This window comes from Dipodomys spectabilis, unplaced genomic scaffold (genome assembly GCF_019054845.1).
Source record: "Dipodomys spectabilis isolate Male_0828 unplaced genomic scaffold, ASM1905484v1 ptg000499l, whole genome shotgun sequence".
NCBI lineage: Eukaryota > Metazoa > Chordata > Mammalia > Rodentia > Heteromyidae > Dipodomys > Dipodomys spectabilis.
In genome coordinates, this window is record NW_024871176.1 from 2,973,405 (window position 1) to 2,998,274 (window position 24,870).

At 47.7% G+C, this 24,870-nt stretch overlaps 2 protein-coding genes across 2 annotated transcripts in view; one reads left to right on the top strand and one right to left on the bottom strand.

Annotated features, from left to right (window-relative positions):
• The window catches only part of Fbxw8 (F-box and WD repeat domain containing 8), an 83,438-nt gene extending 69,578 nt beyond the window's left edge, over positions 1-13,860 (bottom strand). Inside the window, exons 1-2 of the mRNA XM_042669639.1 lie at positions 13,471-13,860; positions 2,419-2,523 (exon numbers count right to left, since the gene is read on the bottom strand). Of these exons, the coding sequence (XP_042525573.1) occupies positions 2,419-2,523; positions 13,471-13,788 (423 nt within the window). The 5' untranslated portion in view covers positions 13,789-13,860. The remainder of the gene's footprint in view (positions 1-2,418; positions 2,524-13,470) is intronic.
• Positions 13,861-24,394: 10,534 nt separating this feature from the next.
• Positions 24,395-24,670, top strand: Hrk (harakiri, BCL2 interacting protein). The gene has a single exon (XM_042669549.1). The coding sequence runs from the start codon at positions 24,395-24,397 to the stop codon at positions 24,668-24,670; it is 276 nt and encodes a 91-aa protein (XP_042525483.1).
• The last annotated feature ends 200 nt before the right edge of the window (positions 24,671-24,870 follow it).

A 24,870-nucleotide genomic window follows, 5' to 3' on the forward strand; every position in this document is an offset into this window, starting at 1 on the left:
CCAAGGACATACAATGGGAAAAAGACAGTCTCCGCTCAAACTAGACAGAGGTACTAAGAGTGAGATGTGAAAAGGGTAAAGCTGCTAGAAGGGAACATAGAAGATAACTCCATGGTACTAAACTCCATGGTACTAGTCTAGGCAATGACTTTTTGGCTGTTACCACAAAAGAAAAGTCAACAACAACAGAAACAGACAAACCTGGCATTGGTGCCTCACATCCGTAATCCTAGCTATTCAGGATGCTGAGACCCGGAGGATGATCATGGCTTAAAGCCATCATGGAAGCAGTCTTAGAGACTACCTCCAATTAATCACCAAAACTGCCAGACTGGAGGCCTGGCTCAAGTAGCAGAGCACCAGCTATGAGCAAGAAGACTGAGAGCAAAGGCCCTGAGCTACACACACACACACACACACACACACACACACACACACACACACAAGAGCAGGGCTAAAATAATAGAGAGCTACCCAAGCAAGCAAATAGGATACTTCTAAACAACAAAGGAAATAGCCAAGACAATAAAGAGACAACCTATAATATGGGAGAAAATATTTGCAAACCAAACATCTGATGAGGATTTAACATCCAGAATATACAAGCAACTCAATGGCAAGAGAATAACCTGAGTAAAAAAATGAGCAAAGGACCGGAGTAGACTTAATATCTCAAAAGAAGCCAGGCCCACATGTACCTGGGCAACAGGTACATGAGAAAGTACTCAACATCACTAGTCATCAAAGAAATGCAAAGTTGAACCACAATAAGGTACCACCTCACACCTGTTAGAATGGCTACTATCAGAGAGGAGAGCATGACAGAGTGGATGTGGAGAAAGGGAACTCTCAAGCACTGTTGGTAGCAATACCTGTTAGTGAAGTCATTATGGAAAGCTGTAAGGGTTTGCGTAACATTAAAAATAAAACTATCACTGAAAAATAGAGACTGCTATATAACCCAGCAGAAGACTGGATTGTTGGTATACGCACATAATGGAATTCTATTAAGCCTGAATAAAGAAATAAATCCTGCTATTTGTGACAATGAGGCAAGGAGGCATTGTATTCTGTGAAATAAGTACAAAAACACAATTTCCACATGATCTCACTTACGTGGAATCTTGAAAGGCTGAACTACCAGAGGCAGAAAGAAAAGGGTGGTTGGCTGGGCGGTGCTGGTAGTCAGGAAGATACTAATGAAGAATACAAAATGTCAGCAATGAGGAGTAAGTGCAGAGATCTAGCATACAACACAGTGTCTGGGATGAATAATAATGAGCCATATACTTGAAGAGATTTAAGTGTTCTTGACACAAGAAAATCTGAGATGATACGTACAGCCAGTCTACAATGTATACATACTTCAAAACATCACATTGTACACAATAAAATGATGTAATTTTTGTCAACTGGAAAAGTAAAATTAATTTTTTAAAAATGGCACAGACTCTTGTCTTCCCTAATTGTGGCCAAAGCCACTAGAGTCAGAAATGAGATTAGCAGCCCCGTTCAGCCCTCCTGGACTTCCATATGTGGCTCAGGAACCCTAGGCCTGCACACAAAAGTAGAGCCCAGATGCATTCTCCCAGCTCTCAAGCCATGGGCACCCACCCCAGAGCCAGCATGACATGGTGATATGAGACAGTGACATGAGACTCGTGACACTGCTCTGCAAGTCCCTTGGTGGATCTCAGTTCTCACACACCTCAGTGTGTGCAATGCTGGTGTTTAAGGGATATTCTGAACTACCTATCTAAAACATGACTTCGCCATGCTGCCCTTGGGCTGAGCCTCAGCTGCCACCTTAACAACCATGTTTGCACTGAGGACTGTGAGCACGTTGTCTGCCCAGGACTGTCAGCCATCACTTAGGCTGCAAGGAGGAAAGAGCGTCTTTTTTTTTTTTTTTTTTTTAATCGGTCATGGGGCTTGAACTCTTTCTGGGCCTGGGCACTGTCCCTCAGCTCTTCAGCTCAAGGCGAGCACTCTACCACTTGAGCCACAGCACCACTTCTGGTTTTCTGGTGGTTATCTGGATATAAAGAGTCTCATGAACTTTCCTGCCCGGGCTGGCTTTGAACCATGATCGTCAGATCGCAGCCTCCTGAGTAGCTAGGATTACAGGCATGAGCCACCGGTGGCCAGCTGAGTGAGCTCTTGAGTCAGACAAAGACTAAGAGGTGATGTAGAGCAGAATCTTTAAGGTCAGCCCACCCACCCACCTTCCTTCCCTTTTCTCCCTCCCTTCCTTCCTTTCCTTCCTTCTTCCCTTCTGTCCTCCTTCCCTCCCTTCCTGCTTCCTCCCTCTTTCTTTCTGTGAAGTTGTTATGCAAAGTCTAATTCTATACAATGAATGTTACCTGGGAGCTTCCTATGCTTTAGTCACACTTAGGAAAATCTGTAATAACAGCTTACCTGTGCACACCTTCCCAGCTCTTTCCTGTCCAGATACTGAAATATATTGATTGCCAATTCATAAGGCAGTTGGATATCAAAGAAGGGCACATCATCCATTTCATTCTGAGAAGGAAAAAAAAAGAGTAATCAGCTGACAATTCCTAGATATGAAAACAACTCCTTTCAGGTCCTTTAAATCACAAGTGTTACTTTCCGGTGGTGACAAGAAATGGCTGACCCCTAGGAGGGAGCATTCTCTACTTGGTGAATTTGCCAGCCTCTCTCAATTCTCTGACTCACTCTCCTTTTATTCACCTGTGAGCTCCACAGGACCATTTCCCGTACAGGGAAGGAGTAGCAAACACCCCAGGGTACTTCCTGGGGCAGAGGTCTGTGAAAAGCCTCTCCTTTCACAGGTAACCAGGAAAGTGAGCCTGGAGATCTGGGGGCTACCCCTCAGGGGTGGGCCTCCACCCCAGGGCTGGAGAGATGTTGGTCTGTGTCACTAAAGGGTTTGTTTGTTTTCAAGGGGAAAGAAGAGAGCAGTGATGTGCCACGAAGTAAATAGGTAGCCACTGATCTGGAGGGTGAATGCCACTCTCCTCTCCCTGCGCTTTCTTTTCAGATGCTCTAGGGGCTTACACAGGTCCACCTGCATGAGGCAGTTCAAAACAAAGCCATTCTTGGGCTTGGAAGGTGGCGTGATAAGAGTGTTTGCCTAGCATGCACAAAGCCCTAGGTTCGATTCCTCAGTACCACGTACACAGAAAAAGCCGGAAGTGGCGCTGTAGCTCAAGTGTTGAGTACTAGCCTTGAGCAAACAAAGCTCAGGGACAGTGCCCAGACCCTGAGTTCAAGCCCCAGGACTGGCAAAAAACCAAACCAAAATCAAAACCAAAACAAAGCCATTCTTCTCCAGTGACATTCATCAGTGCACAGAAACAGAACTTGAGCTCCCGCACCTCTGGGAAGCAATCAGAGATGAGGTAACAGGCTTCAGTGAACAGAGAAAGCTGCCATGCCAATCCAGTAGCACAAAGGAACACAAGTGTGCACAGCAAATGGCCAATTGTGAACGTGTGCCCCTCTGCCTGCTCCCAGGCCCACCCGCCAAAGGTTAGTGGTCACACTTCTGCCAAGTGAGAGAAAGCTTGCTCTTTTCCCCAATAGAACTAGCTGAATAAAATTCACTTTTAATAAGCTCTGGCTGACATCAGAGACTTGTTGTTGCAGCAAATTGTTAATTCACTACTCAAATAATAGTTTATAAGAGCTGTATGCATTTTGAGGCTACAGACTCAGTCAGAAGAGTCTCAGCATTGTGAAGAGTGTGAGCACTGACTTGGGCTCTTCCAAGCAAGACTCAGGGGAAGGACTGTTTTGGAATTGGGTTTCTGCTCATTTAGGAGTCTCAGGGCTAACAGAGAATCTGAAGAAAATACAGTGTTCAACTGCAAAAACAGTAAGGTGAGGCATGAGGGTCAAAAAGGCTCTCTAGGGAAAAAAACTGAGACAGGGCTCTGTAGTCACAGAAAGAACAAAATGTTACATCAGGACAGTGATGTTAGCCATACAGAAAAACAAAAATAAACAAAACAGGGAAAGATCTGCAAGGGTAACTGGAAGGCACTAGAAAAACAAAGGGAAGCAACTGATCTGATGTCAGGCCTGGTCTCCTCCCACAACAGGCTGGCTTCCTGCAGCCAGCACAGGCACACTGGAGGATGCCTTGCAGGCTAGGGACAGCACACACAGGATGGGGAGACTACCAATGGAGCCCTGGACACTTTCCTACCTGCTCTTTTGGATGACTGTCACCAAGGTAAAGTGGAAAGGCCGACTTCCCCCACTTGGTAAAGGAACAAGATAAATGTTATTCTCCTCATATGACCAAAGCAGGGAGGGTCTACACTCATACTACAGCCTCCTTTAGGCACTCACCAGGATCAACTTTCTTCATAAGGTCCCTCGCAGGCTGGGAAAGTGGCTCAGTGGTAGAGTGCTCACCTAGCATGCATGAAGCCCTGGGTTTGATTCCTCAGCACCACATACACAGAAAAAGCCCAAAGTGGTGATGTGGCTCGAGTGGTCGAGTGCTAGCCTTAGGCAAAAGAAGCTCAAGGACAGTGTCCAGGCCCTGAGTTCAAGCCCAGTACTGGCAAAAACAAAAACAGAAACAAAACAAAACACAGAAGGTCCCTCCTAGGATGCACTGAACTGTGTTCTAGACTTGATATGACTTGCAATTCACAAGACATCATCTATGGTTTACTCTGAGGAAGAAAAGTTACCCTTCTGGTAACAGGCTATTCCCCATCCTCCTCGCGGTGGCCAGTGCCTCCAGCTCAGCTCAACTCTGTGCCTGTGTGTGCACACCCATGTGTACCTACCTGCCTACCTGCACGTGTACCTGCCTACCTCTCTGCCTGCCTGCCTGACTTCTATTATCCATCCCTAGGGTGCAGCACAGGCCAAAACCCAGGCCTGGCACCTCACCATCTCAGCCACCAAGCCAAACACATCTGACCTTCTTTATCTGTTAGCAGATACAGTGTAACCACCCTAAGAAAAGGATGTATCACTAGGATAAATGCTTTGACACTAGCTCAAAGTCTAGTTCTCTACCCTTTCTTGGTGACCCAAGTCCTTGGACTTCTTAAATGTCCAACCCCAAGGCAGGTCTTTAGCATCTCTGCCTCAAGGACTCCTCTCACACATTAAAATCCACATTAAAATTGAGAACCACAACCCTAAACTGTGGGCAGATAGAAAACACACAAAGGGGTCATGTTACTTTGTTAATTTAAGGTCAGCGAATACTAAATTTTCCCAAAGTCCACTGGACTTACTCCAAGAATGCTGAGTGAAATTGCAAAGAGATCTGTCCCCAGGGAGGCAGATTTGCACTCCTATGTGCTAATGTAAGCCTAATTCTGTAAATGGATTGGGCTTGTGCCTCACTGTTAGAAATTTAATCTGTCTTCTTTGTTTAACAGAAGAAGGGATAATTACTCAGAGCCAAATCGGTACAAAGTGAAGAAACTGACTTAAGGGTTTTGTTCCCTACATCTATCTCCAGGCCCAGCAAGGCTAAAGGCTCTCAGCGGTGCTCTGAGAAACCAGACGAGTCAGGTAAGAGAATCTGCAGCAAGATTTCTCCTCCTCCTTGAGATGAAGAAGACAGTGCTTCTCCAGGCCCTAGTTTTCTCAGCTGACCAAGCACAAAAGCCGAGCAGGGCAGCACACTATCCCCATCAGAACCATCGGTGGGCTCTGCTTGCGCCTGTGTCTTCAAGAAGACAATGAACTGGCTGGGGAGACAAGGAGCGCAATGCTCTCAAAATAAGCTCCCAGTTTTTCTGAAAACGAGTATCCTACACACGCAAGGACAAGAGGAAGGTTGCAAGTATACCACATGTAAACCCGGGGGACCTGAGCTGAGGCTGGGAGGGTGGGGGTGCTTCTATCCTCTTTATGCTTCTCAGTCTCCTATTTCTACAGTAAGCATGCCATTCATTTTTAAAATAAGATAACAGGTTCAAAACACTATCTGAAGTCAGGCCATTCCCAGTGCTGGAGGAGGGGAAATGCTGTCAGCAAATGTATAAGAAATAGCCTCTACATTTAAGGAGCTAAATCTTTTGCAGAGATAAGTCATCTTCTATAAAACAGAATAAATACCGGAGACTACAAGAGGCAGTATAGATAGTCCCCTAAGGCATTCCACAGTTCATTAGGAAGGCAGCTATTTAGAACTTGGAAATCATGTCTCCAAAGAAACAATGCTATGAAGAGAGGTTAAGCTCTGGAGCAGTCCACAAAAAGCCCCTTTATCTCTTAATGTTGAACCTAATCCCCATGCCTGGCTATGAGGAAGAACAAAGGTATTCAATAATTATTCCTTAACTTCAGACACCTGTGACATGACTGCACTAGCCCAGTGCCCTACACAATTTGAATGATCTTTTTTTGCTTTTTGTTTTTGTGCTGGTCCTGGGGCTCGAACTCATGGCTTTTGTGCTCAAGGCTAGCACTTAAGCTACAGTTCCCACTTTCAGCTTTTTTGATGCTTAATTAGAGCTAAGAATCTCACAGATATTCCTACCTGGGCTGGCTTTGAACCATGATCCTATCTCAGCCTCCCCAGTAGCTAGGATTACAGGAACGTGATCTACCAGCACCTTGACGAATCCTTCTTAAAAATAAAAAATAAATACAAGTAGAGGCTTCCAACCTTGAGATTCATTCTCATTCATTACTAACTGGCCTTATTACCTTGGAAACTCTGGCATAGGGTAAAGAAAATGCCCACAAAAAAACAAGTGAGGCAGGCTGTGCGAATCCCAAGAGGCAGTCAAGAAAGGCCTTGTAAAGCTTTCCAGACTCTTTTTCGTCTAGACTGAGATCACAGCTGTAGGACACACCAAAGTCAGAAGGGAAGAGGAAGAGCAGGTCCCCGTCAGAAGCTTCGTATCACAGAGCAGTAGTACACATAGGTATGGATTTGTTTGGTCAAAAATCCAAAGCCAGGTACCAGTGGCTCACGCTTGTAAATCCTACCTAATCAGGAGGCTGAGATCAATGGATAAGCAAAAGAAGCTTAGAAATAGTGTCCAGGCCTTGTGTTCAGGACCAGAACCCCTCCCCGCAAAAAAAAAAAAAAAAAAAAAAAAATCCAAACAAGCTTAGTATTAGTGTCTCCTGCATGCAATCCTAGCTACTCAGGGATCTGAATTCTGAAGGGTCACAGTCTGAAGTCAGCCCAGGCAAAAAAGCCCCTGAAAAATCTATAGAATAACCAGCAAAAAGTAAAGCTGAAGATGTGGCTCAAGTAGTAGAGTACCAGCCTAGTTAAGTGTGAAGCCCTGCATTTAATCCCAGAACAGCCCTCTAAAAAATAAAACAAGCAGTACAAAACAGCAGCACCTATAATCCCAGTATTTGGGAGGCTGAGATTAGAGGATTAACAGTTCAGTGTTCAAGGCCAGCCTGAGATACATAATGGATCCAAGGCTAGCTTGGGCTATACAGCAACATCCTAGCTCAAACAAACAAACAAAAATATTCCTCCAAGTAATCCCACATGAGCATTGGCTACTTAATTTATGGGGCATAGTGTGAAACAAAAATGTGGGCTCTCTTGGTTGGAAATAATCAAGAATTTTAAGACAATACTAGCATTAAAGCGGATTGTGTGACCTTGCAAAAGGGTTACTACAGGCCACTAGGCCTGGCCACATACCTGTTCCTCCCCTCCATCCTTCACCATTTGCAAACTTGCTCCCTCCCCTCCCCTAGGTCTTCCATGAAATGGGACCTTCCCAGAAAGGCCTTGTAGGAGAGCATTGCTTAATACAGCTGTCCTCCCTCTACGATGCCCTCCATTTGCTCTTTCTTCCAGAGCACTGACTGTCTGGCAATTGTTTGTCTTCCCACTGGCTCCCTCTTTCCCATGACAAAGGAACATGCTTTGTTCTGTCTTGTTCACCGTTGTACCCTTAAAGCCTAGGACAGTGTCTTGCACTTAGGAGCACCACGAAATGCATGCATGCTTCAAGCAGCAAACATGCAGCAAAGACTAAATAAACTGCATGATGAGCTGTCCTAGTATATATCCACAGATCACCTCCAGGTGCACTCAAGCAGCAGCAACACGAAAAATGAGTAGCCCTGGCAATAAGAACTGTCTAACGTAGGAGAGAAATGTAGACTGGAGGAATGGGGGAGGTTAACATAAACAAAGGAGAGCTGGGAGGAAGCAAAGTCAGTCAGCTAAGCCACTGCATGAGCTCACATCACCAGGAGTGAACTAGTCAGCCACATACCCGAGCCTGAACTAGGCTCTGCTAACTCCATAATTCAGACTCATAAGCGGGGCTATCCTGCCTTCATGTCATTCTTTTAGTTTTAGTTTTGTTTTGGTTGTTGTTGTTAGTTGTTGTTTTTTTTTTAAGAGTCTGTCTCAAGACAGACTGTCCATCCAATTTTCTGATGATTCCCCAGCTCCATAAACTGATGAACAGGCGTGGGCTGGATACAAATCTGGACAGTCTCAATCAGCATTAGGTTTAAAACTGGCCAGAGGACCCAGTCTAGACCTGGAAGTTCTCAGGCTCAGGACTTGAGCTGCACAGAACAGGGAGTACAGAGGCTGTGCTCTTTTCCCTGGTGCTGCTAAAGTGACAGAAAGGCCACAGTTGACAGTAGCCATGTTATCCCCATGAGGGGACAGACTCAGTGACCACAGTCAATTAAGTGAAGGAGGGCTCAGAGGAGGTGCCCAGAACAAGCAGCAGCACCCACAATGCTCAGTTACATAGTGCGGCACATCTGGCTTGACCTTTTTAGTCCACTTTAAATTGGGCACTAGCTGATTTGCTGCTTAGATTCAATTCACCAAAACAATAAAAACAGGAACAAGTATCGTATTAAAAAAATTCAGGGGCTCTACCATCTCCAAGGAGCCTGGGTTTAGGGAGAGGGTGATAAAAGAGGAGATAGAAAGTGCCAGTTTTGCTACTCGCTTCTCCCATGTGAGCAAGGAACTTCTAGTGGTGCCATTAAAAGCCTCTTCAGACCAAGCCTAGGAAGAGACAGCTGTAGGTCTGCATTGCCAGCTGTGCTTCCTGACCAAAGCTCTGGCCTTACCCCACCAGCTGCCAGTTGGGCATGCTGTTCAGCTGCCCACCAAAAGGCAACTCAACTCTGAAAAGTAAACCAAAAAATATCTACAGCAAGAAGATTGAGAGTCATGGCCTAAGTGGTAGTGCTTGAAGCATGAAGACAAAACACAAAAAACAACAAACAAAACTACTAAGAAAAAAAAGTCTAAGGAACTTTCAACAGGATGACCACACAACTACATGGCAACCAGCAGCAGCTGTGGACAGCCCAACTGCACATGTACTTCCCAGCTTGTCGCTAGCCTCTTACCCAGTTCCTGTCAATTCACATGTCTTACATCATCTCAGCGGGGTATCATTTTATTTATGGTAAAGAAAGTGAAACGCTACACTCCACATTCTCAAATTACCATCAAAAGTGAGAGGCCAGTACAACAAGCACCTTGGAAAACAGTCGACCAAGCCTGCCATCTGTATCATCCTTGACACAGCAACTCTACTTCTGGGTGAATGCCCCAGGGAAAAAAAATATGCATACAGCTTAAAAGATGTGTGAAATAGCCAGGTGCCAGTGCCTCATGTCCCTAATCCTAGCTACTCAGGAGGCTGAGATAAAGAGGATTGAGGTTCAAAACCAGCCTAAGCAGGAAGGAAAGCCTGTCAGACTCTTATCTCCAATTAATCACAGATAAAGCTGGAAGTAGATCTGTGGCTCAAGTGGTAGAGCTCTAAGCTTAAGCAAAAGGAGCTCAAGGCCCTGAGTTCAAGCCCTAGGACCAGAAAAAAAAAATCTGTGAAATGCTCACAGCAGGGGTTGGAGGCTTGGCTCAAGTGGTAGAGTGTCAACCAGTGAGCAAAAGTGTCAGATCAAGAGTTTGAATCCCAGTTTGATTAAATTAAAAGAAACCCTCACAGCAAAAGTGCTCCTAGTAGCTGCAAACTGTCTACCTACAACCTGGCTATCAGTAACACCCATCAATAGCAGTATGAATAAATACAATGCAATGTATTTCCTGGAGATGAATCTCATAATGCTATGCACAGAAATTCACAGACAAACAGACACTGGTGGCTCATGCCTGTAATCCTAACTACTCAGGAGGTGAAGATCTGAGGATCATGTTCAAGCCTGAGCCAGCAGACAAATCTGAGACTCATCTCCAATTAATCAGCAAAAAGTAGCAGTATGGCTGTAGCCCTGGCCGGGCGCTGGTGGTTCACGCCTGTAATCCTAGCTACTCAGGAGGCTGAGATCTGAGGATCATGGTTCAAAACCAGCCCAGGCAAGAAAGACTGTGAGACTCTTATCTCCAATAAACCACCAGAAAACCAGAAGTGGCACTGTAGCTCAAGTGGTAGAGCGCTCGCCTTGATCTGAAGAGCTGAGGGACAGCGCCCAGGCCCAGAGTTCAAGACCCATGACGGACAAAAAAAAAAAAAAAAAGAGTATGAGGTCCTGTATTCAAGCACAAGTTTAAAAACAAAACAGAAAACATGATGAATCTGGAAAAGTTGCCCCACAAACCACTAGATGATGAGCTAGGACAGAAAGGATAGGACATGTAACACTTGCCCTACCTCACTCATTTGTGTCAGCTGTCTGACCCTTGTGATGTTTATCAATAAACATTACCATCACTGCTGAGATGAAAGGTACTCGGTAGGTTTGTTAACAGTGCCTTCAAAACCAAGCTACTTTCCCAATGCTCAGCTATCAAGAGGAGTGGGAAATGACCACTACTTTCCCAATGCTCAGCTACCAGGAGGAGTGGAAAATGACCACTAGGGAAGGTTGCTGGGAAAACTGTAGATAATGCCTTTGAGCACCAAGGTGACAGCAAGTGAGCAAATAGTGAATTATTATTGCTTTGTTTATAGCAGCATGACTGATGAGGGATAAACATTTTTAAAAGTGGAGATGCCGGAAGCTGGGTTGCTGCTCCTGGTAGACCCTTGCCGTCACTGATGTGGTGGCTCTCAAGGACCCCCAGGAGAGGAGGTGGGCTTTCCCTAACCACAAATGAAAACAGATTCTATGTCTCCTAGCTCCTCCCACAGGCAGGACCCTTCTTTTTTTTTTTTTTTTTTTTTTTTAGGTCATGTGGCTTACTCCACTATGTTCCCTCAGGGCCTTGCAAATCAGGATTTAAGGCCCAGAGTAAGGTACACAATAGAGAACTTATCTTAGACTACCCTGACTAAGTCACTCATCAGGCTTGGAATCCCCCTCCCCTGGCAACTGTCTCAGCAGTTCTGTATTTCAGCAAGACCTCAAGTAAGGCCAACTCAAGATTCACCTGGTGAAAATAACAGTTCAAAACACATGAGTCTACCTAGGCAAGGTGGCTCATAACTGTAATTACAACTATTCAGGAGATGGAGATCAGGAAGATTGTACTTCTAGCTAGCTACTTGGGAGGCTGGGATCAAGATGAAAGTTTTAGTCCTGGTTAAGAACAACAACATCACCAACAACAATTCAACATACTCCATTTCAAGGGAGCAACTGGACGTGGTGATATACACCTGTTGTACCAGCTAAAATGGAAAGCATAAAATAAGCAGGTCACATTCCAAGTGTGCACTAAAAGAAAAAAAAAACAAAAACAAAGCAAAACCCTATCTCAAAATGATCAGAGCAAGGTTCAACAGAACACCTGCTTTGCAAGCAAAAAGCCCTGAATTCAAACCCCAGTACTACTAAAAAGAAAAAAAAGAATTCTAATCCCCTCATCAGAGTATTCCTGAGCAAATCACAGAAAATATCTTCTTTGTAAGGAGACAATAGAACCTAGAATCTTGAGCAAATCACAGACAATACCTTCTTTGTAAGGAGCTAATAAAACCTAACTCACTGGATTGTTATACTAGAATCAAGTCACAATACAAAGCCAGAAACTCAGAAAGTTGGTTTAGGCTGGCCATCTATGATTCAACTTCGATAATACTAACTACTCAGAAGCTGAGATCTAGAGGATCATAGTTCAAAGCCAGCTCAAAAGAAAAATCCCCAAATCTCTATCTCCAGAATAACCAGCAAAATGCCAGGTTGGAAGCTGGGTGCTGGTAGCTCATGTCTGTAATACTTGCTAGTCAGGAGGCTGAGATCTAAGAACAGTGATTCCATGCCAATTCTATGAGACTCATCTCAAACCTCAAAAAAAAAAAAAAAATCCAGATGTGAAGCTATGGCTCATGCGGTAGTGTCAGCCTTGAGTGAAAAAAAATTAATGGACAGTGCTCTGCATTCAGGCCCCAATACTGGTGGGTGGGCACTCACATGCACACATACACATGCACACACACACACACACATATAAAGAGAAGCTGGAGGGTTATGACTCAAATGATAGAGGGCCAGCATACAGCCCAGAAACTTGTGGTCCTGAGTTCAAATCCCAGTACCACATAAAAAACAAAATAGCCAGGCACCTGTGGCTAGTGCCTATAATCCTAGCTACTCAGGAGGCTGAGCTCTGAGGATGGAGTGTCAAAGCCAGCCAGAGCAGAAAAGTCGATGCAAGACTTTTATATCCAGTAAACTACTCAAAAAAGCTGGAAGTGGCACTGTGGCTCAAGTGGTAGAGTGCTATTCTTGAGCACAAAGAGGCTCAGGACAGTACCCAGGTCCTGAGTTCAAGCCACACAACTGGTATGCATAAATAAACAAATCCCAAACCCTACAAGTTGCATACAATTAGCCATTATTCCCTGAGACAAATTTCTCTAACTTTCTCTCAAAGATTTATTCCCAATTGGAAAGTTCTGGACATTTTCTTTGAGCTTATGCAAAATCATGAAAGCCAACTGTCATGTCCCAATTCTTTATCTGGGAGCCATGGATGGGAATAAGGTGATCTTAACTCCCCCAATTTGGGGACAGGGCCTCCAGCTTCCATCCAAGCCCCAAAAGATGAAAGCCTCTATCATAAGGATAGTTACCCAACGGATTCTTCCTCTTTTTTTTTTTCCTATTTTAATTTTTTTAACACATACAGAGTTAGGAAAATTAAAAACAAACAAATCTACACAGAAAAGTGAAATTTAATTCCTTCCTCTTCGTTTCCTGGGACGTCCTTTCCGAAGTCCATTTTTGTCTGGAGCAGGATTTCTCCAACACCTCATTGACGGTCTGTCCTGTGCGGCACTGTAGAATCTTCGCGAACATCCCTCTACTCACTGAATGCCTGGTTACTCACAAGCCTGCGTCGCAACACCCCCAAAATGCGCGCAGACTTGGCTAAACCTGGGAGGGGGGAGGTGTCAAAGAACCTCAGGTTGAGAAAGTGCTTCCAGGGGTACTCACACGTGCGTGCACGCGCGCGCGCGCACACACACAACCCACAGAGAAAGTTAACTTTCCCACTCATCGGCGGGTTCGCCCCAAAGGCGGAGGGGAGGATGGGGGGAGAGGGCCAGGCCTCAGCAGGCGGCGGCGGCCACTCACCAGGTCCCGGATGAGCTGGTCCACCAGCTGCTCCCCGCCCGCTGGGGCTTCGCGAACCGGAGGGGAGCGGGAACGGCTGGCCGCGTCCTGCCGGTCCCCCCGGCTGATTCTCGTCGCCGGGGGCCGCCCTGCGCCCTCCAGGAGACCCTGGGCCAGGGCCAGATACCCTGAGGCCTGCTCGCCGCGCCCGGGGTCCACCTCAGGCCGCCGCGGACGCCGCTCGGCAGCTTCGGGCCGCCGCCGCCTCCTCAGCGCCTGGGCCTGCGCCAGCTCCTCCTGCCAGCGCCGACGGAACTCTTCCAGACTGTGGTCGTCCATCGTCGTCGCTCCCGGGCCTGCGTGTCCTCCTCAACCCCGCCAGGTGCCACGGGACGGTCCCTCCGCAGGAAGTGTCCGCCGCGGCCGGAAGCCGCCTCAACCGCGGCTTCTAGGTTCCGGAAGGGAGGCCACGCCCACTACCACGCCCCGTCGTGCTGCCCCCCCTCGCCCCGTCGCAGCCCCTCCTGGGCCACGCCCCCTCGCCCTGCCAGGTCGCAGCTTCTCCCGAGCCACGCCCCCTCGCGCTGCCCGGTCGCCGCCCCTCCCGAGCCACGCCCCCTCGCGCTGCCTGGTCGCAGCCCCTCCCGGGCCACGCCCCCTCGCCCTGCCAGGTTGCAGACCCTCCCGGGCCACGCCCCCTCGCGCTGCCCGGTCGCAGCCCCTCCCGAGCCACGCCCCCTCGCGCTGCCCTCTCCTTCCCCAGCCTCTCAAACCTTAGTATTATTATTTTTTTTGTTTTTTGTTTTTTTTGTTTTGTTTTTTGTGTGTGTGTGTCCATATCTTGGGGAGTATTATTATTTTTTAGCCTTTTTAATTCCTGTTTATTGCTGTGAGATAGCCTGTTACATTTACCATAGTTTGTCCATGTATTGATGAACGTTGAGGTTGAGTAAATTTTCTTCATTCAACAAACTTGCATCTATCGACTACTATAATCTAAGCATTGAGTGTTTAGCATTTTAAGACTGCAAAAAATAAATTTTACATGTAAGTGAGAGGGGAGAAGGTAAGCAAATGAATACAAAAGTTTAAATCTGTGGGAGGTAAAAAGTGATTGTGGAAGCCGGGAGTGGGATTGATTTAATCAAGGAGAAGTAGAAGGCCTCCCTAAGGAGCTGTATATAAACTATGAACTCAGGTAGCTATGGAAGATCAGGAGAGATTTCCAGAAGGAAGTACAAGTGTAGGGACAGTAAGGTAAAAAAGAATGTACCTGTAATCCTAGCTATTTAGGAGCCTGAGTTCTGAAAATCACTGTTCAAAGCTAGGATGGAGAAACAAGTCCCAGAGACTTTTATCTCCAACTAGTCACCAAAAAACCAGAAGTAGAGCTGTGGCACAAGTGGTAGAGTGCCAGCCTTGAGTAAAAAAGGTAATGCACCCCAGGACCTGAGTTCAAGCCCCAGTCCTGGGAAAAAAATGAGTTAAGAAGGAAATATTAATTGCCCACACTGATTTACTCATTATACATTGTATGTATGTATTGAATTTTCACTCTGTACCATAATTGTGTCATTACCATGTGTCATTTTAAAAAAATGAAAGAAATGAGAGAATAATGCCCCTGGGCACCAATGGCCCATGCCTGTAATCATAGCTACTCAAGAGCTTTGTTCCAGCCGGGCACCGGTGGCTCATGCCTGTAATCCTAGCTACTCAGGAGGCTGAGATCTGAGGATCGCAGTTCAAAGCCAGCCTGGACAGGAAAGTCCCTGAGACTCTTATCTCCAATAAACCACTAGAAAACCAGAAGTGGCACTGTGGCTCAAGTGGTAGAGCACTCGCCTTGAGCTGAAGAGCGCAGGGACAGTGCCCAGGCCCAGAGTTCAAGCCCCACAACTGACCAAAAAAGAAGGGGGGGCTTTGTTCCTACTTCTCTGTCTCTAAACCACTTCTCCTGTGTCTCTCCTCATTGAGTCTGTACCCTCCCTCTCTTCTGCTCTCAGCTCAAACGTGAAGTCTTCTGACAGGCCACCCCTGACCTCTCCATCTAAGTGATGCATCCATACACAACATTCTCTGTCATGGAAATAGAAGTGACTTCGATGGGTAGATAACTTTATCTATTATTTATTTCTTTGTGTGTCTCCTCTACTAAAACACTCACTCTGTGAGGGGGGAAGCCATATTTTGTTCATCTTTGTATTCCCAGTTCCTCACACAGAGCCTGGTTTCTAGGATGTACTCAATAAGTCTTTGTTGATTGGATGGATGGATGGATGGATGGATGGATGAGTTGGTGGATGGATGGAGAGATGGATGGATGGGCAGATGGACGAATAGACAGCTGGACAATGGATAGATGGATTAATGATGGGGCTCAGAGAATAGGTGTTCAGGGATCCATTTCTATATTCAGTAGACGCTTGGTAAATATTTGTGTTGTTGCTAAGGCTACATGTAATAAAGATACTCTCACCTCATTCACATACATACAGAGAGAGAGAAAGCAGGAGAGAGAAAGATGAATTCATTGCTCTAAAAAGGAAATGCCATTACAGGCAAGAATTCTGATTTATTTCACTTTGCAATCAGCTGAAGAGATGAGTCTTCTTTCTTGTTTAAAAGAAAAAAATCAAAAGCCGGGCGCTGGTGGCTCACGCCTGTAATCCTAGCTACTCAGGAGGCTGAGATCTGAGGATCGCGGTTCAAAGCCAGCCCGGGCAGGAGAGACCGTGAGACTCCTATCTCCAATAAACCACCAGAAAACCGGAAGTGGCACTGTAGCTCAAGTGGTAGAGCGCTCGCCTTGAGCTGAAGAGCTGAGGGACAGCGCCCAGGCCCAGAGTTCAAGCCCCACGACAGACAAAAAAAAAAAAAAAAAAAGAAAAAAATCACTGGGGGCACTTGGGTGTGCTGAGCACTTTGGAAATCTAATTATAGGTGACACACAAATGGAATGAAAAATAGAAAATCAAACATTTTCACCAGTAACTTGGGATTTCTGTGGGTGCTGAATAGCAGCAAAGTACCTGTAGCCACTCAAAATTTCTTCAAGGCCCTTTATGGATATCATAGGGGTTGTTAAGAGGACAGGGTCAGGAACGGCTATAATGCACCTGAGTTCTTTGAAAACCTGCCAGCATCCTGAGTCTTAATGTCCATTCATCACAGGAGCCTCCAAGGTGCTGGTGGCTCACTCCTGTCATCCTAGCTACTCAGGAGGCTGAGATCTGAGGATTGTGGCTCAAAGTCAGCCTGGACAGGAAAATCTGTGAGACTCTTTTTTTTGGGGGGGGGGTCCAGTCGTGGGGCCTGAACTCTGGGCCTGGGCTCTGTCCCTCAGCTCTTCAGCTCAAGGCTAGCGCTCTACCACTTGAGCCACAGCGCCACTTCCAGCTTTTTTTCTCTTTTTGGTTATGTGGTGCTGAGGAATCAAACCCAGGGCCTCATGCATGCAAGGCAAGTGCTCTACCACTGAGCCACCTTCCCAGTCCTGTGAGACTCATATCTCCAATTTACCACCAGAAAACTGGAAGTGGAGGTGTGTTTCAAAGCACAAAATCTCAAGGACAGTGCCCTGGCCCTGAGTTCAAGCTATACAACCACCACCACCAACAAAAATCGGATGCTAGGCCACATCTGTAGCCTACTGTTCTCAGGTAGTCCTTCCTTAGTTTCCAAACTCTTACCAACTCACCCTTCAGTGAAGGATGATAGTAAATATTAAAGCTTGCAGGCCGTATCATCTGTTACAGGTATCCAACCCTGCTGTTGTAAAAGATCAGGAAGATACATCAATAAATAGGTATGAATGTGTTCCAATAAAACTTTGTCTGCAGGGCTGGGAAGGTGGCTCAGTGGTAGAGCGCTTGCCTTGCATGCCTGAGGCCCTGAGTTCGATTCCTCAGCACCACATAAGCAAAAAGAAAAAAGCCGGAAGTGGCGCTGTGGCTCAAGTGGTAGAGCGCTAGCCTTGAGCTGAAGAGCAGAGGGACAGTGCCCAGGCCCAGAGTTTGGGCCCCACGACCGGACCCAAAAAAAAAAAAACAAAAAAACTTTGTCTGCAAAAAGTAAAAAAAAAAAAAAGAGGATCCTCAGACAGCAAATAAACACAAGAAAAGATGGTCACTGTCTCTACCCATTTGTTAGACAAAAGCAAATTAAAAATGGAGATGAGCTGGGTGCCAGTGTGGTGGCTCATGCCTGTCATCTAGCTACTCAGGAGGCTGAGAGCTGAGGATCGCAGTTCAAAGCCAGCTCAGGCAGGAAAATCTGTGAGACTTATCTCCAATTAACCAGCAAAGAGCCAGAAGTGGAGCTATATCTCAAGGGGCAGAGCACTAACCTTGAGTGGTAAATCTAAGAGACAGTACCCAGGCTCTGGGTTCAAGCCTCAGGACTGACATACACAGAAAGAAATTTAAAAAAAAAAAAAAAGTGAGAGCGAGAGAGACAGAGAAAGACACACAGAAAGAGTCAGAGAGGGAAGAAAGAAGGGAGGGAAGAAGGGAGGGAGGGAAGGAAGGAAGGGAGGAAGGAAGGAAGGAAGGAAGGAAGGAAGGAAGGAAGGAAGGAAGGAAGGAAGGAAGGAAGGAAGGAAGGAAGGAAAATGAAAGAAAATAGAAACACCATGAGATGCGCCCATGCACCTATCAGGATGGCTAAAATAGAAACTCGTGACATCAGATGCTGGAGAGGAAGGGGAAACCGGGTCCCTCACACATTGTGCGTGGGAACCTAAAGCAGTTCAGCTACTCGGAAACCAGTTTGGCAGTGTCTTAGAAAATGAAACAAGTGATTACCATATGACCTAACCATCGTATTCCTAGGCATTTATCCCAGAAAAGTGAAAACTTATGTTCACACAAAACCCTGTAAACAAATGTTCATAGTAGCTTTCGTTTCTCATAGTCCCAAACTGGAATCAACCCAGATATTCTTCAATGGATGAATGTTTCAACAAATAATGGTACATCCAGACCATGGGATCAGTAGCTCTACTGCGGTGGTAGGTAAAAGGAACCTAGACACACACACACACACACACACACACACACACACACACACACACACACACACACACACACACACACACACACCTGTCACTGAAACCTGAATAAGATCAGCGAGTTGTATCAATATCCTGGTGATCTGGTGATGATGCTATTCTATAAGAATCTATTATCTGAGCATGAACTCAGGATCTTATGCTTTCACTGGGCTTTTCTACTCAAGACTGGCATTATATACCACTTGAGCGACAGCTCCACTTCTTTATGCTGACTTTATGCTGGTTAGGTGGAGATTAAGACTCTCACAGATATGTCTGTCCAGTCTGACTTTGAATGACAAGCCATAGCTAGGGTTACAGGCATGAGCCACCAACCAGTGTCCTGATAATATTTTTTAAAGAAAAACATACAGGTTTCAGCTTGCCAATTTCTTGTCTTTGGTGATCACCATGAAGTGAAGACCAGTGGTTTAGTGCTAGGGTTTGAACTCAGGACATTGAGTTGGTTAAGTTGGAGTTCTACCATTAAACCACACCTTAAGTCCTATTTCTAGCGCTCTACCACTTGAGCCACAGCACCACTTCCCGCTTTTTCTGAGTAGTTCATTGGAGATAGTCTCACAGACTTTCCTGCTTAAGCTGGCTTTGAACCACAATCCTAAAATCTCAGCTTCCTGAATAGCTAGGATTACAGGCATGAGCCACCAGTGCCCGGCTCCTCCAGTTCTTACTGTTTAACGCAAAGCCAAGCTCTGTTAGGAGGTAGAGTGCCAAGATGAAAGAGAAGGGTAGAAATTATGTCTTCCCGGGGGTATATCTGTGCCTGATGCTCTTTCTCTGTCATATTCTGTTCCTTTTATTCCTCTTTCCTTTTTTTCTCTTCCTTTCTTCCCTTGTTTTCTTTCTTTTTTCCTTTCTTTCTCCCTCCTTCTTTCTTCCTCTCTTCCTCCCTTCTTTTCTCTCCTTTCTCCCCCACCCTTTCTCTGTGCCAGGACTGGGGTTTGAACTCTAAGCCTAGCCTGGCAGTTATCTCTTAGCTTTTTCACTGGGTTAATGGGAGGTAAGGGTCTAACACTCTTTTCTGCCCAGGCTGGCTTTGAACCTCAATCATTATACCTTAGCCTGTTGGGTAGCTAGAATTACAGGTGTGAGCCACTGGCACCCAGCTGCCATTATTTCTTTCCTAATAAACCTTCCTGTTACTGTTATTTAAGTTTGTGTCTTGCTTGAATTCTTTTCTCGCCAAACTGAGTTTATCTGGCTGCCCACTAACTTTTCTGGTAACCTGTTTGATGTGATTGATTGGGAAGTTGGGGCTTAAAGATGTCCTTTTTCTGACTGGGAGTCATGGAGAAGTTGTAACAGCACAAATGACCGTGGGGGGGGGGGGCAGGGAGTGAGAAAATTCTGTTATCTGGGCACTGGTAGAGGGTTTATCTGCATCCTTGAATTCTACCTATTGATACCAATAATGCCCTTCAATTTTGACGGTGAGGAAATGTCTCTAGATATTGCCAAATGTCACCCAGGGAGCAAAACCATCCTCAGTGAACAAAACCAGGGTCCTGGAGTAAATAACTAACCATGGACTTGCCAGGCTGTATGTGCAGTCTCCCCAGTCTGCCAAGTTCTTCTACCCAGTTGAAACCCATCTGGGCTCTCATCTGTAATCCCATGGCCAGTGATTTGCTCAGCAGCCCTTAGTAAGGTGAGGCTCGCCTGAGCGAAGGACAATGTGTCTGAATTGTCACAGCAGGGACCCGAGTTTAATCACCCCTATCTCTGGTGACACCTAATCAAGGCATTCTCTCTAGGTCAGTGCGGTTTCCCCTTTTAGCCTGATGATCCAGGAGACTCTAATTGTGGGCTGGTTCATTTTCCTCCCCTGCTAGGCATGTCTGTCAACCATGAGATCCTTTGGGAGGGTGTCCCCAGAGATGGGTTACCCCATCTTTTCAGGTATGGGAGTGTTAAGTAGGATAAAAGGGAGCGCTGAAAGATGTTCTACTGTGGGATAAGTGGATGGATGGGATTTTCCTGGGACAATTGTGATAGGATTGGATGTTGAACTCACTGCAACCCAAATAGTCTTGTTTTTGCCCGTGGGTTTTGGGCCATGGTCCCCACTTTGTTCTTTAAGTGGATTCTTACGATCCTAAGGCAGTCAGCAAAGACCACAATGAATAATGATTGAGTGCTGACACTCTCGCTGAACACTTACTCGGCTTCCATAACCCAATGAAGCCGGCCGGGAGTATCACAATTCCCATTCCACAGATGGAAAAGTAGAGGTTCAGAAAGGTGAAAAATCTGCCCAGCACAGCAATGGCTCACTGGTCATGGTGCCTCCATGACAACTCTACCTCTGATTCAAGAACTGTGGCTCATCCAACAGACTCCTGGCCTCAGATCGGGCTTGGCATCCACACATGGTTTCAGGAAACACAGCTGCCTGGGAGAGGTAACAGCTGTTCATTCATTTACCACTCCACCAAGCCACATGAATTAAGACAGCCTGAGGTAAGGCTCACCGGGTCTGGGTCCCAGGCCCTAGGATGGGTAATGATTGCTGTAATTAAAGGAAAGAAATAGTCAACCCTTTTCCAGCTCAAAACACTTGAGCATTGATTTCCAAAAGAGGGGAAGGGATGAATGATTCAGGGCAAGAACATCTGGGCAAGCAAAGATGAGAGGTATAGAATATATAACAATTATCTAGAATATGTTATTGATGATAACCATTCTATGTGCCTCATTTGTATGCTTGAAAGATGAATTAGGACTTTCCTTTTCTTTCTTTCACTCATTCACTCACAGAGTCTATATTTCAACAATTATTTACTAAGTTCCGTTATATGTAGCTCTAAGCTCCGGGAAAACTTTACAGGCTGGAAAATTTGCCTCATTTCTTCCTTCTAAGTGAGAGTTTACACTTCCTTACAACTGGCAGGAAACTTTTCCCTGAATGAATTTACAACAAACTATTTTCCAAAATAATCTAAAATTTCTTCACTCCCTCCCTCTTTGCCTCCCTCTCTCTTCCTCCTCCTCCTCCTTCTGACCGTATTGGAGTTTGAACTCAGGGACTTGAACTAGGCAGGTGCTCTACTGCTTAAACTACACCTCCAGCCCTCTTCTGCGTTAGCTGTTTTTCCAGTTGGATCTCCCACTTTTGCTGAGGCTACTTTTGGACTGGGATCTTCCTTCCTATGTCTCCTGGGGGTAGCTGGGATTACAGATTGTGTCAACATACCCAGTTTGCTTGTTTGTCGTCGAGGGTGGGGGTGGTCTCACTAACTTTTTGTCTGGGCTTGCCTCAAACTAAGATCCTCCCTAATCTGTCTCCTGAGTAGCTGGGATTACAGACTTCAACCACCATACTCTACACACACACACACACACACACACACACACACACACACACACACACACACACACACACACACACACACACACACACACACACACACACACACAGAGTATTTTAAGGCCATGGGATTACAGACTTCAACCACCATACTCTACACACACACACACACACACACACACACACACACACACACACACAGAGTATTTTAAGGCCATGGTCCCAGAGAATGAGTGTAAACCATGCCAGTGTGGACAATTTTAGGGACACTCTGTTTCAGTGCCCATCCCCCTCAGCTAATCCTCTTTCTCTCCTGAATGCTGGGTCCCTAGGCCAAGAGTGAGCTCGCTCTCTCTGCTACAGAAAACATCGCTTCTGGGACAGGACCCAGCACCACCTTTCAAGCCCAGCGCCCAGCATTTCAAGGGGGCAGGCTTCCAAACAGGGTAATAATCGTCCCATTAAAATTAATGTCCATGAAGTGAGCCGTTAAAAGCGTGCAGATTAAAAAAAGGGGGGGATTGGTGGTGGGGTTGTTCGATTTAAATCCAAAGGGCTTTTTAAATAGACACTATCTTCATTCTTGGAACAGTCCTCACTTGGGCAATGGCTCAGGCCCCTCTGCAAAGGCAAGGGAGGATTAAGGAGGTGAGTCCCCAGAGATGGGGAAATGCTTCTGGCCAGAAGCACAGGGAACCAAGGTCTATCCAGGGCCCACGGGTGCCAGGTGCTTGGCATACATTCTTTTATTTAGTCCCTGCCTCAATCCTGAGAGGAAGGTATTATTATTCCTAGATTACAGGGGGCAGTATAAAACCACGGTTAAGAGCTGAGCAGCTGCTGGCCCTCATTCACATCTAGGCTCCACTTGTTATTAACCCTGTTAGCTTGGGCAGGAGGCCTTACCCACCTGTGCCTCAGTTTCCCTCAGCTTGAAAACAGGATAGTACCAGTGCACATCCTCTTCCCATTCTCCCTACTCCCCCCCCCCCCCCCAGCATAGAAATGGCTGGGAGACTTTCTGTATGTGTAAATTCACAGGCAAGGTTTGCTCCCATCTCTGACATACAAGGGTTTCCCTGAGTGTTGGCTAGAATTTGTGTAGAGGAACTGGGACTGGGCCAATATCACAGAGCCCAGCTGCCATCTGAGCCCTCACCAAACTGCAACAACCCAAGGGGAATGAGGTGGCTCTTCTTGCTTGTAAATACAGAGGACCAGTAAAGTTCTTGATCTGGAAGCAGCTTTTCCCAGGGACTGAAGGACTCACCTGTATTGGGAGGCTGAGAAGGCCAGAATGGAAACTTGGATCTGTCTTTACTTCACAGGCTTGGAGACACTCCAGGTTGTCCTGAAAAATCCGGGAGGATTCAAGATGGCCCTGACACGCCCTCCTCCTCCCCCTACTGTCCCCCAAGAACCCAGAGGGCCTGTCACCATCAGCACCCTTCCCAACAGCCACAACTTCCAGTCTGGAAACGAAGTCGGGAGCTATTGGGGGGGGCTGCTGGGGGAGGAGGGGTGCTCAGTCCCCACGTCCCCTCCCCCACTCTACCGCGTTGGCCCCCTGGGGTCTTCGATGCGCTTTAAATCAGGATCTCCTCTCTCCACTATAACCCTAGGCGCGAAAAACAGTCCTAAAGAAAGCAGGGTCAAACAAGTTTTTTTTTTCTTTTTTCCTAGAAAGCCCCCCCCCCCCCCCCGTGAGGGTCTTTTCAGATGCATCCACGTCCTACCCCAGGTCAGGACTAGAACTCCCAACCTCTCCCTACCGCGCCTTAGGGTCAGCCCAGAAGTGTGTGTGTATGTGTGTGTGTGGGGGGGGGGACACGAGTGTGTCCTGCGTGCAAAGCCAACAGGTGCCGAGCCCGCCCCGAGAGAAGCAGAGCTGACCGGCACGGGGCCCTTCCCTACCGTTTCCAACCCACCCACCTTCCCCACCCCACCCCAAACCGAACCAAGCAAATCGAATTCCAGATCCCTCCCTCCCCTCCCTCCTCCTCCCCGCCCCCCAGCCCCCAACAAACGGCAAACACGAGCTTGGCATTCCTCACCGAACCCCAAACTGGAGCTCAGTTGGGGGGTGTGGGGGGGATGGATGGGAGGGAGAGGAGAAAAAGCCCTCTCCTCACCCCGGGGTCTCCACGGGGGGGGGGGGGTCCTCGCGATCCCCCCCCCCCTACCCCAGGCCTGGGCCTCGCGGGCGCCCGCTCCGCTTCCACCGTCGCCGCCGCCGCCGGCGCCTCGAGGGTTAAAAGTTACCTCTCGGTTTCTTCTGCCCGCAGCCACCCCCCCCCCCCCCGGGGCCGGATGATGTAACCCCCCTCCCCGCGCCCTCCCCGCCCCCTCCACCATGTGACACTTTAATTAATAATAGCGCCGTCAGCACAACAAACGCACAACACAAGGAGAAACTTGGTGTCCAGGGGAGGCCTCCCCCCCGGCGGCGGCGGAGCGCGGGGCGCGGGGCGCACAGGCCGGCGGAGGGGAAGCGGGGCGCAGGGGCCCGGCCGCAGCCCGCGCGGGGAGGGAGGGAGGGAGGGAGCAGGGCCTCGCCCGCCGTCATGTGCCCGTGCCCGCTGCACCGCGGCCGCGGGCCCCCGGCCGTGTGCGCCTGCAGCGCCGGCCGCCTGGGGCTGCGATCGTCGGCCGCGCAGCTCACGGCCGCGCGGCTCAAGGCGCTGGGCGACGAGCTGCACCAGCGCACGGTGCGGCGGCGGCGCGCGCGGAGCCGGGGCCCGCGGCCGCCCCGCGCGCTCCCCCGCTGCTGGCCCTGGCTGTGCGCGGCCGCGCAGGTGGCGGCGCTGGCGGCCTGGCTGCTCGGCAGGCGCAACTTGTAGGAACGCGGGGCTGCTTGGAGGCGCCGGAGCCGAGACCCAGCCGCGCGGAGCAACAGGTACGCGGGCGGGCGGGCCGGGTGGAGGGCGGTGGAGGGGAGCGCGGGAGAACCCCGAGACACCGGGCGCGGCGGGCCCGACCGGCGCAAGTCTGGCCTTCTCCTCCTCCCTGAGTCTCTCCGTCTCGGCCGTGAAGTGTACCC